This window comes from Gossypium raimondii, chromosome 4 (genome assembly GCF_025698545.1).
Source record: "Gossypium raimondii isolate GPD5lz chromosome 4, ASM2569854v1, whole genome shotgun sequence".
In the NCBI taxonomy this organism is placed as follows: domain Eukaryota; kingdom Viridiplantae; phylum Streptophyta; class Magnoliopsida; order Malvales; family Malvaceae; genus Gossypium; species Gossypium raimondii.
The window spans coordinates 3,709,866-3,724,937 of record NC_068568.1 but is presented as its reverse complement, the minus strand read 5'-3'; the positions used below and the strand labels follow the sequence as shown (position 1 = coordinate 3,724,937).

General features: G+C 29.9%; 1 protein-coding gene across 1 annotated transcript; it reads right to left on the bottom strand.

Annotated features, from left to right (window-relative positions):
- Nucleotides 1-7,923: 7,923 nt before the first annotated feature.
- On the bottom strand, nucleotides 7,924-9,400 carry LOC128040393 (protein PELPK1-like). The gene has a single exon (XM_052629120.1). The coding sequence runs from the start codon at nucleotides 9,337-9,339 to the stop codon at nucleotides 8,188-8,190; it is 1,152 nt and encodes a 383-aa protein (XP_052485080.1). The 5' UTR covers nucleotides 9,340-9,400; the 3' UTR covers nucleotides 7,924-8,187.
- Nucleotides 9,401-15,072: the final 5,672 nt, after the last annotated feature.

The window sequence follows — 15,072 nt, the reverse complement described above, 5'->3', positions numbered from 1 at the left end:
TATAAATATAATAAATATATGAACGTAATAAAATTTATATAATATTTTAAATACAATCATAGTATAAAAAATAATATAAATATAATAAATATATGCCACCCAGGAGGTTCCTTTGCTACTTTTGGTTTGTTCAACCATCTACCACCAACTTGCTTTTGCAACTATGATTATGTCTTTATCTTTATTATTTATTTTAAAAAAAATTAATAGACGTAGAAGAAAAATTAAAATATTAAAGTTTGGTTACTTACGGTGGACATGATAAATGATTTTTCTGGAAATTTTGAACAGTGTCGGTAGGATCAATAGGAATGATCACAAAGTAATAAGAAATAAAAAATAAGAACATGTAGATTTTACATGAAAAATCTTTATAGGGAAAAAATCACAGATAAAGGATGAAAAGTTTACTACTGTTGAAAAATAACAATACAAGAGATTTGCAACTATGCGCAGTTTTTAAGTGTTAAACAACTTGTCTAATAGAAAAGTATAATTCTATACGGATTCCCCAATTTTGCCTCTCTATTTTGTTTTTTTAATAAGTGAGTTGCATCTCAAACTTTTTAGACCGAATCAAACGGGATTCGGGTCACACAACTCAACAGTTTTTAACAAGTGAGTTGCACTTCGAACTTTTCAGACCGAATCAAACGAGATTCGAGTCACACAACTGTAATAATTTATAAGAAAATATTTTAGTGGGGTTAAAAGGGAAAAATAAATAATTGAAATTTCTACCAATATTTTCAAAATGAAATAATTGAATTCATAGTTTTCAAATTAGGGTTAGAGGAAAATCATTAGGGGGGAATAAAATAGGGTTATAAGGGGAAATTACAATCAAAAAGAGTTAAAAGGAAAATTGTAATTTCATTTACACCTAAATAAATACTTTTATTTGTACCTCCCTTGTTTTGAAGTGAAATTTTAAGGGTTTATTTAAGAATAACTTAAAATGCTAGAACATATTTATGTACAAATTAAAATTAATTTCTTATTAAGTATAAATTAAAAGGTAAAACATATTTTATGCCCTTTTCAATTTCGATATTAAGTAAATTGGTCCCACTCGGAAAATTTGAAACAATTTAATCCTCATTAATTTTGAAAGGAGCAACTAATGACAAGTAATCACAGTGTTAATATTTTTAATCAATTGTACATAATTTGATTGGTATAACAACAAACTTAGCCCTCAATGTTTATACATTTACATGAATATTGACAGAATATGCAAATATTGTGGGCTAAATTTGCTAAATCAAAACCAAACCGATAGAATGTGTAAAGTTTGAGGATTAAATTTATTATTATACCAATAAAAATATTGAGTTGAGTTTCAAAAATATGATAAAACATATGACAAATGCAATCCTTTGTTGCTTGCAAGGGTCCAATAAATAATAATGCAGAAACATTAATAAATCCTCATAATTTTAGTATTTTTTAATTTTTTATATATTTATAATTTTCCATACTTCATATCTTTTATATATCCTAATATTTTTTATTTTTTTCAAAATTTTGTGTATAATTTAGAAATGAAAATTTCATACTAGATATAATTTTGGAGTAAAATAATATTATTTATAAATATTAAAAATTTTAATGGGTTCTATAATGGAAAAGAAAAAAACTGTAATTTTAAATTATTATATTTTAAACAAAATTTGGTAAGGAAAAAATTATATTACATATATGTTTTAAAAATATATGAATAATTAAATAAATTAAACAAGTTTACTAAGATGAACCAAAATTGGTATCCCATCATAATTTTTTGTCTTATCTCATAATTTTTGGTGGTATTTCGTATTTCTTCATAATTTTTTGTAATCTCTCATATTTTTTTTCTATATTCCCTCAATATTTTTGTATTTCCTCATAATTTTAGTACTTATTCATAATTTTTATTATTCTCTTAGTTTTTCTGTATAGCCTCATATTTTTTGTACTTCCTTGTATTTTCCGGTAGTCCTTTATAACTGTAAATTTGGAGTAAAAATTTATGACAGAATGCTAAAAATGATAAAGGAATACCAAAAAAATATAGGTGGGTGACAACAGAGGCATGTGCCAAAAAAATAAGTACCAAAAATTATGATAGACTACCAATTTTAGTTCGTCTTATAAAATTTATTTAATTTATCTAGTGTCGAATTTTTTTAAATCGACTTTTTATTTAAAAACGAAAATGGAGTCGCCATTAATCACTTTTAGGAGGTGTGATTGGGTCACCTCGTAATTTAATCGTTTTAATAAGATGTTTAATTTATTAAAACAATATTTTTCGGTCTACAAAAATCCAGAAAGTGGGTTCGGGAGTCGGTTACACACGAGGAAGGATTAACACTCTCGTTATGCCCAAAATTGGTACCTAATTGGTTACTTGATGTCTTTAGTGTCGAAAATTGAAAATTTGAAGAGATTTTAGAATGCGACCCCACTTTGCATAACGTTATTCTTTGATTAAAACTGATTGAATAAATCAAAACGTATATAAAAGGCTCTCTTATCTCGAGGTAACAAAAGGTCGCATCCGTAAGTTAGGACACGACTACCCAAATCCTCAAAAATAAGCTTACTCTTTATTTTAATTACTATTTAAATCTCCTGTGTTTAAATTTTAAAAGGAATGTTCGGTTATCTTGGTTCAAAGAGAAAGTCGAACCCCGTAAGTTAGGGCACGACCTTTCGAATCTCCAAATACGGAACATTATCTTAATTTTAAAAATTTTCCTTTTATGCATCGAGTAAAAATTGACGTAATACTTAAAATAGCATATATTTAGTTTATTCGAGTATGGTACAAAAACAGACAAATATGTTTAAATGTAACACTTGGCACAAATATTAACACAATATATAATAACGGGTAAAAACAGATAACATAACAAGTGGATAAATCAATAAAACGAAAATACTACGCTAGTGAATGATGATAATACACTATAATGATGATATAAAAAATAACAATTTAATAATAATAGCAATAGTTATACTAGTAACCATCATAATATTAACAGAAATAATAATAATAATAATAATAATAATAATAATAATAATAATAATAATAATAAAAGAAGAATAATGTGTAACACGATGAAAATATAAACATCATGAAAATAAAATAAGGAAAAGAAATAATAATTAAAGAAATAAAATAATAAAATTGAAAATTTGAAATGAAATAAATAAAGGATTAAATTAGAAATAAAATGAAATTAAGGGCATAAATTGTAAAATATAAGTAAATAGATAAATAAGAAAATAAATAATATAGAAATTATAAAAGATTGAAATTAAATGGACTGAGGACTAAATCGGGATTAGAGTGAACTTAAAGGCATAAATTTAAATAAGATAAGTAAATAAAATACTAAAATAAAAATGCAAAAGTATTAGAAAAAAGGGACTAAATGGGCGATTATTCCAAGTTTTATTATGTGCACCATTTCCAAGAGACTAAATGGTCAAAGGACCAAAAAAAAACTTAGATGGATAAATTAAAAAAGAAAAAGGCTGGAATTAGGACCAAAATAAAACACGCGTAAAGGAGGAGGGACTAACTGGGAAACTATTCCCTGTCTCAAAACGTGTTGTTCCTTAAGGGACCAAATTGAAACAAAATCAAAATCATAGGGTAGAAATTAAAGAACAAAAAAGGACTGAATTAAAAATAATAAAAAAGCGGAAGGACTAAAGGTGCAATTAGACCCCCTTAAAAAACACGCTGATCCTAGGCCGGGTGGTTCGGGTTGGATCGGGTCAACCAAAACGACGCCGTTTTGGGCGTCTGAGGCCAATCCCAAAACGGCACCGTTTTAGGGGCCTATAAAAGTAAACAATTTCAAAAAAAAATCATTCTAACTCTGTTTTAAAAAAAATTCCTTTTCTTCGTTTTTTCTCTGAAACACGCCCCAAGTCCTGCCATGGAGCCGTCATGAGCCCGTCGTGGGCCACCGGTCTTCGGTGACAGTGGCCATCGCCACCGGTGGCCGAAGAGAGAAAAAAAGACTTTTCAACCTTCGCCTTTTTAAATCTCTTTTTTAAAACCCTTTAACCCCCTTTTTTAAAAACCTGAGTTGAAACAAAATGCCGAAACCCTAGAAAATTTAAGAAACCTTTCGATTTCCAGTCACCCCAACGAGGTTTTCGGCAAACCACCAAGGGTTCGGCCACCTTCCAAGCCAGAGAAGTCTCCGGTGACGGCGATAAAGGTAAAAGTTTTTGTATTATATATACACACGATATGTTTAAGAAAATATAAATATGTAAAAGCAAAAATACCTTTCTTAAAAACTATTGTGAGATTTTTTATATTTCTTCCCCTCCTCTGTAAAACACATTGGATTTGGCTTTTATAGCCGTTCATGCATATTTTATCTACTATTCCTTGTTGTTTTTGTTTCTATCGTTTTTCATCTTTTTTGCAGGTTTGGCACCCGGTCAACAGAGGAGAGAAAGTCCCTTTGTTGTTTTGGTGAAATGGCGGTAAGAAGGGTGCGTCAGGCTTCGGGAAGAGGTACCTCGGGTGACGTGCGTGTGAAAGGGGAGAGGTGCGGCGTTAGAAGCTAGGGTTTTCATTTTTTTTTCTGACAATAGTTTAGGTCATTGAGCCTTAGGGTTTGTGTCATTTGGGCTTGTATTGGGCCACATTTGTTTAAAATGGACTTTGTACTGTTAATTTTATATTTTATTTTTGGTTCGTGTTTTGGTTAGGCCCGGATAGAAATGGTCTGTTACATTTAGTCTTTCAAAAAAATTAAATTTATTAGTATATATAACAAATCTTTTAAGTATGCAAAAAAATTATATCAAAATTTGATTTTTCATGTCAAAATTTAATTTTGAAAGTATATAAAAAATTATGAGAGATTACCAATAATTATGGAGTACTAAATATTATAAGAAAGTATAAAAAATTACGAGAAAATGTAAAGAAAAAAAAATGGGAGCTTATAAGAAGCTCACCTAGAATTCCCCATCAACATGAGACAACCTTAACCCCTCAAACACTTCTAACCCTAGAATCAAGAAGCATGTCATATGACCTTGCTTGTCATGTCATGTCATCTTAGACTAAAAGTGAGTTGCGAATACCAGTATGCAGTATGCTCAACTTTGGTTAAAGCTTTTTCCTTGTATTCAGAGGGTAATATCTTCATACCATTGTCCCGACATGCACCGAGGGACAAAAGTCGAAACAACATACATTGGAACATTTAATGATTAGAATAACATTTAATCAAAAAGTTAGATTCTCTCTCCACGAATGTTGCAATAAAAATATGATGCATGTAATAAGTCAAGGAAATTAAACACACAACAATTCAATCCCCAAAAAAGAAATAGCTGCACATGGGTGAACAGGGGAATGTTGATTCCTTCAAACACCTTTTAAATATATTTTTATATCCGACATTCACACTCGAATCTAATAGGGTCATGCTAATTACCAATTATTAATATAGCGAGTCCTTAAATGAGGGCATAGAGTTTATCATACACTATTGCCATGGGTTTTTCACAATTGGCATGGGAAGCTAATGGCTAAGATTATTAACATACTAGCAAGTCTGCATTTCGCTACAACTAGAAGATAAAACTGCATACTTAAATAGAGTCGTACAATTTCGATTGTAGTTCATTTGTTTCAAGTTAAGTACATATAATCTTATGTGAGCTTGTTTTGATTGATTCAAGTGCTATATTTACCAACATCACTACATGCATTGAAACATTCAAGGGCATTATGCCTGATAATATTCCCACGGCTAAGGAATTTAGGATCGACATTGAAAAGAGATTTGTCAAGAACAAAAAGGTAGAAATTGATACATTCTTAGCAAATCTAACTTCAATGAGGTATATAAGAAAATAAGAAAGTTGCATATACTACATTACAAAAGAAACAACAAAAGGAGTTAACTAAAGATGGTTGTTTCTCTTGTGGTGTGACAATGCTCTTCTTCATTTTCTTTGTTTGAGGTTAATTTGATTTCGGTACCTAGACGCATTTAGTGGATAAATTCTAGTGCAACAACTCACATTAGTGTGTTTATGCAAGGCTGTCAGAATTATTGAAAGTCTAATAATGGTGGAAGATACATCTATGCAGGCTACAATAATTCGGTAAAAGTTGAAGCAATAAGGACTTTTAGATTATTATTAATAATTAGATTTTATTTGGATTCAAAATTTTGTCAATAAGATGCAAAATAGTAATATATATTATTTTATATATAATAATATATATTATATGAAAGAGAAACACTTATATTATAAAAATGTATCAAGTTCTTTAACTATTCACATCATTCTTAAGAGTTTGGAAGAAATTAATGGGAGAACTTATAGTTTAAAGTTATTTATGTATAATAATATTATATTGTTATTTAATATTTATATTATAATATATATTATTTATATATTAGTATTTTATATCATATATATTATATATTACAAGGTTCTGGTTAATTAAGGAAATAAATATAATGTTCACAATATATATTTTTTAAGATATATGTTAGGTCCAAAAATATCAAGAAGGGAATAAATTGGTATTTTAAAATTTTTTTCAAACTTTTCTAAATGATAAGAAAATGGAAGAAAAGTTTGGATAATTCGATTTATAGTGGTTCGGCCCCGATTGCCTACTTCGACTACCTTGATATACCTTAACAAAGGATTTTCCAATTCACGATACTTGAATACTTTTCTCTTGATCTTGATGCTGAATAACGCTCTCTTGAGTCTTGAAGTGTTCTTGAAGCATATTTATACTAAGAAACAAAATTTTCAATGTTTATGGCCATAGGGGATGAAATCTAGTCGTTTAAAGTGTTAATTTTGGGCTTAAAAACTATCCCTGCACATCATGTCTCTAGACCTAGCAAGATGTCTTGAAACAAGGTTGAAAAATAGTCGTTATATAACTGTTGGCAGGCCATGTCTCAAGACAATCTGCTAATTGTCTCTAGACATACTGCACAATGTTTCAAGACAGGCAACTCCTGAAGCAGATTTTTGCTTCGAAGTTTTCATGTCTTTAGACGTATAATCGTATGTCTCGGGACTTGCATGATTAAACCCCTTAAAAACATTTTAAACACCTTAGAACACTTTGGCATTAATCCAAAAACATTTAGATAAATTAAAACACATTTAAAATATATTTTTGAGTATTTTGCAAGTATTTAAAAATACGTTGAAAATGTTTGATACAATTTTCAATCATATTTTCACTAGATGATTTACGACATATAATATATATATATATATATATATATAATTTTTCTTAAATGTTATTATATTAAAAGCTTGGGACATCAAAGCTAATAATATAGTAGTCTCCATCTCAAGCACTTATATTATCAATCTCACATTGACTATAAAACACTTTCATATCTCGTCCTTACACTATAAGTTTCTTCACCATTTACATAATCTATTTAAAGTTTTTTCATTCAAGAAATTCATAAGTGAAGCCTATAGTTTAATTTTATTGATATATTATTTATATATTTTTATTTAATATTTATATTATATTAGTTTAAGCCCACTTAACTGACTCATATATGATTTTCTTGGTCTCTCCGGAGACATTCATGTCAATAAGTCAAGACAGATATTTCCATGATTCCACCTTGCTGGCTTTTCGACCTCCTTGGTGCTCCTCTTCAGTTTTTTGGCGTCCCTCTAATGACGGTGACTAATGAAAGTAGCTAGGGTTTGGTTATTTCCGATATTTGTTTCTAGGGCTTGTGTTTGCTGAGCTTGAGCTTTGGTCCATTTCAAGCCTTTCGACTTCTGTTTTTTTTTGGGGGGGTTCTGTAGGCCTTTTTTATGTTTGTATTTTTTCTTTTCTTTAATGAAATCTTCGTATTGAACAAGAAAAAGAGCATGCCAAATCCCAAGTAAAGAAAAAATTGAACTTTGTGTATATAACTATAAATTTAGTTAGAAAGTGTACATGTATAATATAAGATGATAACAATAAAATCACTCAAAACAAACATATATAAATAATCTAGTCCACAAGTGATACATGACATGAATTTAAATATGCTAATCAACACACTCTTATAAGAAGAATATCTAAAAATCATATGTTTATTGTTGAGGGAAAACAAACATTGTACCATGATTCAAGGTTTTAGTACGGTAGGCAAATCAGGCAACTTAAGGCAATTCTTGTTTAGGTGTTTCCGGCTTTGGTAGATTGGGTAACTTAGGTAGTTCTGGTTTGGGTAGCTCTGGAACTTTGGGTTCTTCGGGTTTCGGCATGTTAGGCAATTCAGGAACTTTAGGTAATTCAGGTTTTGGCAACTCAGGAGTTTTGGGCAATTCTGGTTTCGGTACCTCTGGAACTTTAGGCAATTCTGGTTTTGTTAACTCGGAAATTTTAGGTAATTGGGGTTTTGGTAATTCAGGAGCTTTTGGCAATTCTGGCTTAGGCACCTCAGGAACTTTGGGTAATTCAGGTTTTGGCAACTCAGTCGCTTTGGACAATTCTGGTTTTGGTACCTCAGGAATTTTAGGCAATTCCGATTTTGTTAACTCAGGAATTTTTGGCAATTCAGGAGCTTTGGGCAATTCCGACTTAGGCACCTTAGGAACTTTAGGCAATTCTGACTTTGGTAACTCAGGAACTTTTGGTGATTCAGGTTTTGGCAACTCAGGAGCTTTGGGTAATTCAGGCTTGGGCAATTCTGGCTTAGGTAACTCGGGAACTTTAGGCAATTCTGGCTTTGGTAACTCAGGAACTTTTGGTAATTCAGGTTTTGGCAACTCGGGAGCTTTGGGTAATTCAGGCTTGGGCACTTCAGGAACTTTAGGAAATTCTGGCTTTGGTAACTCCGGAACTTTTGGTGCTTCAGATTTTGACAATTTAGGAGCATTGGGAATCTCTGGAACTTTAACTTCTTCGGATTTTTTCAACTCGGGAATCTTAGGAAATTCAGGCTTTGGCAACTCTGGCACTTTCGGAAACTCAGGAACCTTGGGTAATTCTGATTTTGGCAACTCTGGAACTTTTGGAAACTCGGGGACCTTAGGCAATTCGGGCCTTGGCAACTCCGGAACTTTAGGCAATTCAGGTTTTGGCAACTCGGGCATTTTAGGTAGTTCAGGTTTCGGGATTTCTGGCAATTCAGGCTTTGGAAGTTCAACCTTTGGGAATGACGGCATGTCAGGCAACTCGGGTTTAGGAATCTCCGGCACAGATGTCTCCAAAAGACGCCGAGCGCCAACCAAGACTGTGTTGCTACTCATCGATGACAAAGTGATTAACAAAAAGGGTAACACAAAAAAAGGCAAACGATGATAAGCCATGATTAAGAAAATCAGATGGGAGATGACAACAAGTGCTTCAAAATGAATACTTGAAGGGTGCTTGTTTATGCAATTGCATGAAATGACGAGGCTTTTATAGGTAACAGGAAGTGGAGAACAAGAAGGTTTTGTGGATGTTTGGTGAGAAATTCTAGATTTTGTTAGCTCAACTTCTCACCTGTTCTTTACTGAAAAACTATATCAAACTATGACACATACATTTGACCACCATTATGAAGTTGTCACCACCCTAATCAAGCCTTTGGTCTTTATATTGGATTGAATAAGCAATTAATGTACTCATACTATCATACTAAATTAACATTTGTTTAACACCTTAATTCTGCTTTATTTTCTTCAAACATAAGCTGGGATTTTTTTTTTAATTTTGATTACGACACGATTATATAAAATAACTAGATATAACATTAAGAAAATAATAATATATGAACTAAATAAAATTTATATAAAAATGTAAAATTTTATTTGCTACGTTTGGTTTGTTCAACTATATAATACCAACTTGCTTTTGCAACCATAATTATGTTTTTGTTTCTTTGTTATTTAAAAATAAATTAATGAAAGACGTAGAAGAAAATTAAAATATTAAAGTTTGGTTATATACAGTTAGAGGTGATCATATGTTCGATAGGGTTGAGCCTCAATAGAATTTTAGGCCCATTTTTAGGCCCGAGTATGGCCCTGTCTAAAAAATGGGCTTCAATTTTACCCAAGTTCAGCCGGATAAAAATGCTAAAACTCGAGCCACCAGTATTAAATTCTTTTATATTATTATTTTATATAAGAACAAATTTAAAATATAATACATCAAATACACTAAAAACATTAAAATCAATGTTTCCCAACAAATTGAAAATAAATTAAAAAAATTATTTATACTTAAATAACACTAAGGTAGGTTCAACTTAGCAACCAAATACCTCTAAAATAGTAACAAAATTAATAATAAAATAAAAGTCATGCAATATCCAAACAAAATCAACAAAATAATAACAATATAATAGCGAAACGACACCAAAATAATGACAAAACAACAACAAAAACAGTGGAAACAGCAGCAAAAAACAGCAGATTTTTTTTTTTTTTTACAAATTTGGATTGAGCTCAAGTCAAAAAAAAGCTTACCCAAAAGTCTGCCCGTTTATTGATAAATTTATAAAATTACAGTACTGAAAAAAAGAAAAAAGAAAAGAAAAGCAATATATATGGTTTGTGGAATGATTATATTACGCATGAATTGGATGATATTGAATCCATAAAAAATTATGTTTTGTGTGTTTTATGCTAAGATTATTGATAAATTTTAATGGATTGAATTATGATTTTTGTTAAATTGGTTTGATAGACATTTATTGAATATATATTTAATTTTTGGGTATTTTGAATACGTGTTTAAAATTTTTGATTTTAAGTTTGGTTTTATAAAATTTGATTTTGAATTTTAATTGTAAAAATCATGATGGTTGTTTGTTTAAGTATTTAAAAAATAATCAAAGATTAAGGTTTGGTTTCTTATTACATCATTTAGATAACCTTATTTTGGGTTATTTTGAAAACTATAGTGCGATCAGAAATTTCAATTTTGACATTTCATTGTTATAGAAATTTTAAATTTGAATATTGGTATGTTTATATATATATATATATATATATATATATATATATAAAATAAGTTAATTGAAGGAATAAGTCGCCAAAGTGACCTTTGTTGCAGAAATTATTTTGTTTTGGAATGTAAAAGGTGATGCACATATAACTTATGTTAATATTGATCAATCCAAAAGAAAGTTAATATTTAACAAAATTACATGTGCAACTGGGATAATAAACATGTGACAATCATTTGATTTTACATGTGTGATAAATCGACCCAAAGAAAGATTTATTGTTCGACATGTTCTTATTGACAATGTTTAATTACTACACCAAGATATCACTTACAAGTTAATATTTTGTCCAGAGATGAAATATTAATAGAGTGACTGGTATCTTGATATGAGACTTACCTTTATTCAAATTATTTTTGTTTAAATTTGAAATCTTATGTGAACTTGTTTTGATTGATTCAACTACTATACTGGCCAACATCACTACATGCATTAAAACATTCAGGGGCATTATGTCTGATAATATTACCACAGCTAAGGAATTTAGGATCGACATTGAAAAGAGATTTGTCAAGAACGAAAATATAGAAATTGATACATTCTTAACAAATCTAACTTCAATGAGGTATATAAGAAAATAAGAAAGTTGCATATACTACATTACAAAAGAAACAACAAGAGGAGTTAACTAAATATGGTTGTTTCTCTTTTGGTGCGACAATGCACTTCTTAATTTTCTTTGTTTGAGGTTAATTTGATTTCGGTACCTAAACGCACTTGGTGAATAAATTCTGGTGCAATAACTCGCATCAGTGTGTTTATGCAAGGCTGTCAAAACTATTGAAAGCCTAATGATTGTGAAAGATACATCTATGTAGGCTACAATAATTCGGTAGAAGTTGAAACAATAAGGACTTTTAGATTATTATTAATAATTGGGTTTTATTTGGATTTGAACAAGACTTTTGTTATGCCGTCCTTTAGGCGGAACTTGATTTCCATTTCAACATTGGATAAATTTAGTTATTCTTGTTCATTTAGAAATTGAAATTTTAGTCTCTTTCATAATTTAAATTTGGTTGGTTCCAGTTCTTTATCAGGTTATGAAAATTTATATTTAATTGATACTATTACTTAATTTAAAGGAATCCTTGCAAAGAAACACAAATTAACCGCTAAGAAATTGATTTCGTTGTAACACAAGAGATTAGGTTATATCTCAAAAATGAGAATTGAGAGACTTCTGTCCAACAATATTTTTTATCTCTTTGATTTTTTTCGGATACTCTAAAAGATATAAGGGTTACAAATTTTATGATCTCACTACTAATGTTATTTTTGAGACAGATAATGCTTGTTCTTTAAGGATGTTGAGTTTGTGGGGGAAGAGAGAATTAAAGACAATGTATTTAAAGAAGAATATGTTGGTATTCCTCAACGCATTCTTTTAATTGTTATTGGTAAATATCATCAACACTTTGTTGTACCTGAAATTGTTCAAGCAGCAACTTTGGATCAAGACAACGTCGTTGAACCTCCATCTCAAGTAACAAACTCTACAACCTCAAGAATAAATGTCATTAAGAAGGCCTACTAGAGAAAGGGTTATAACAGCTTTAGTGATATATTTTGACTTTGAGCTATATCAGATGGATGTCTAGACTAGGTTTTTCAGTTGCGACATTGATGAGACAATTAATATAATGCAACCAAAAAGCTTTGCGTTCGACGATGTAAAGTCAATGGTTTTCAAATTAAAGAAATTTATTTATGGGCTTAAGCAGGCCTTTCGTCAATGGTATTACAATATTCACCAAGTGATTATCTTATTCGATTTTGAAATGGTTTTGGTTAATGATTGCATATATCACAAGTTTAGTGGGAGTAAGCATAGTCTCGATCAAGACCCCAAGAATGATTTTGAGATTACGGAAATGCATAAGATTCCCTACGTTTCAACAGTAGGAAATCTAAGGTATATTCAAGTTTGTACATGTTCAGATATTACGTATATTGTTGGATGTTGAGCAAATATTTGAGTAATTCGGGTATGGATAATTGAAAAGCAACCAAACGATTTATACATTATATTCAGAAAACAAAATATGTCATGCTCACATTCCAAAGATCTAATAAGTTAGAGATTGTCAGGTATACAAACTTTAATTTTATGGTATATGGATGCAAAATATTTTTACTAAGGTGCAAAACAATATATATTATATGAAAGAGAAACACTTATATTGTAAGAAAGTATCAAATTCTTTAACTTTTACATAATTCGAATAAATTCATAAGACGACTTATAGTTTAAAGTTATTTATGTATAATAATATATTGTCATTTAATATTTATATTATAAGATATATTATTTATATTATATTATATTATATCATACATATTATATATTACAAGGTTCTAGTTAATTAAGGAAATAAATATAATGTTTACAATATAATTTTTTTAAGATATATGTTAGGTCCAAAAATATCGAGAAGGGAGTAAATTGGTATTTTAAAATTCTTTTCAAACTTTTCTAAATGATAAGGAAATGAAAGAAAAGCTTGGATAATTCGGTTTATAGTGGTCCGGTCTCAATTGCCTACTTCCACTACCTTGGTATACCTTAACGAAGGATTTCCCAATTCACTATACTTGAATACTTTTCTCTTGATTTTGATGCTTGAATATCTCTCTCTTGAGTCTTGAAGTGTATTTATACCAAAAAACAAAATTTTCAATGTTTATGGCCATTGGGGATGAAATCTAGCCGTTGGAAGTATTAATTTTGGGCTTAAAAATTATCCTTGCACGTCATGTCTCAAGACCTAGCAAGATGTCTTAAGACAAGGTTGAAAAATTGTCGACATATAACAGTTGGCAGGCCATGTCTTGAGACATGAATAGTGTGTCTCGAGACAATCTGCCAATTGTCTCTAGACATATTGCACAATGTCTCAAGACAGGCAGCTCCTGAAGCAGATTTTTGCTTCGAAGTTTTCATGTCTTAAACATATAATCGTATGTCTCGAGACTTGCATACCAAAGTCTCTTAAAAATATTTTAAACACCTTAGAATACTTTGGTATTAACCCAAAAACATTTAGATAAATTAAAAAACATTTAAAATATGTTTTTGAGTATTTTACAAGTCTTTAAAAATACTTTGAAAATGTATAATACAATTTTCAATCATATTTTCACCAAATAATTTAGGACAAATAATATATATAAAATTTATCTTAAATGTTGTAAGTCACAACAGATATTTCCATGATTTCACCTTACTTTCAGCTTTTCGACCTCATTGGTGCCCCTCTTCAGTTTTTCGACGTCCCTCTAATGACGGTGACTAATGTAAGTAGCTAGGGTTTGGTTATTTTTTATATTTGTTTCTAGGGTTTGTGTTTGCTGAGGTTGAGCTAAGTGTGAGTATTTGATCGAGTCGAGTCAAATCAAATTAAAAAATTTTTAAGTTAGTCGAGTTAATGAATCCTATTTTAGCAACCGAACTCAATTTGAAATTTTTTCGAATCGAATTGAATCGAGTTGAGTGACTGAATCCTATTATTGACACTCAATGTTGCATTTATATGGACCGATTATTTAACTAGTAGACGAAGTACAAGATTATTTAACTACATCAACAATATAATATTTTTATTTTTTAACTTAATGGATAAACATTTATCAAAACGGCGTAGTTTTGTCTTTTAATTGAATGGTTTTAACTTTTAACTTTAGGAAAGGTAAACATTTATCAAAACGACATGGTTTTGCCTTTTCTTATTCGAATTTTCTACAAAATTCAATTATGTAATTCATATTCGAGTTAAATCGAAAATTTTGATTTTTTATTCGAGTTGATCCGAATAACTCGAACAACTCGAACTATTTAATTTAAATTTTTAATTTTTTCTCAAATTTTTAAAATCGAATTAAATTTTAGTCTCCCATAAGTTGAGCTATTGTCCATTTCAAGCCTTTCAACTTCTTATTTTGTTTTTTGGGGGCTTTTTGTAGGCCTTTTTTTATGTCTGTATATGTTCTTTTCTTTAATGAAATCTTTGTATTGAACAAGAAAAAGAGCATGCCAAATCCCAAG

Bases quoted from the DNA above. Each gene is read 5' to 3' on its own strand.
- LOC128040393 (XM_052629120.1), bottom strand. From the start codon at position 9,339: ATGGCTTATCATCGTTTGCCTTTTTTTGTGTTACCCTTTTTGTTAATC.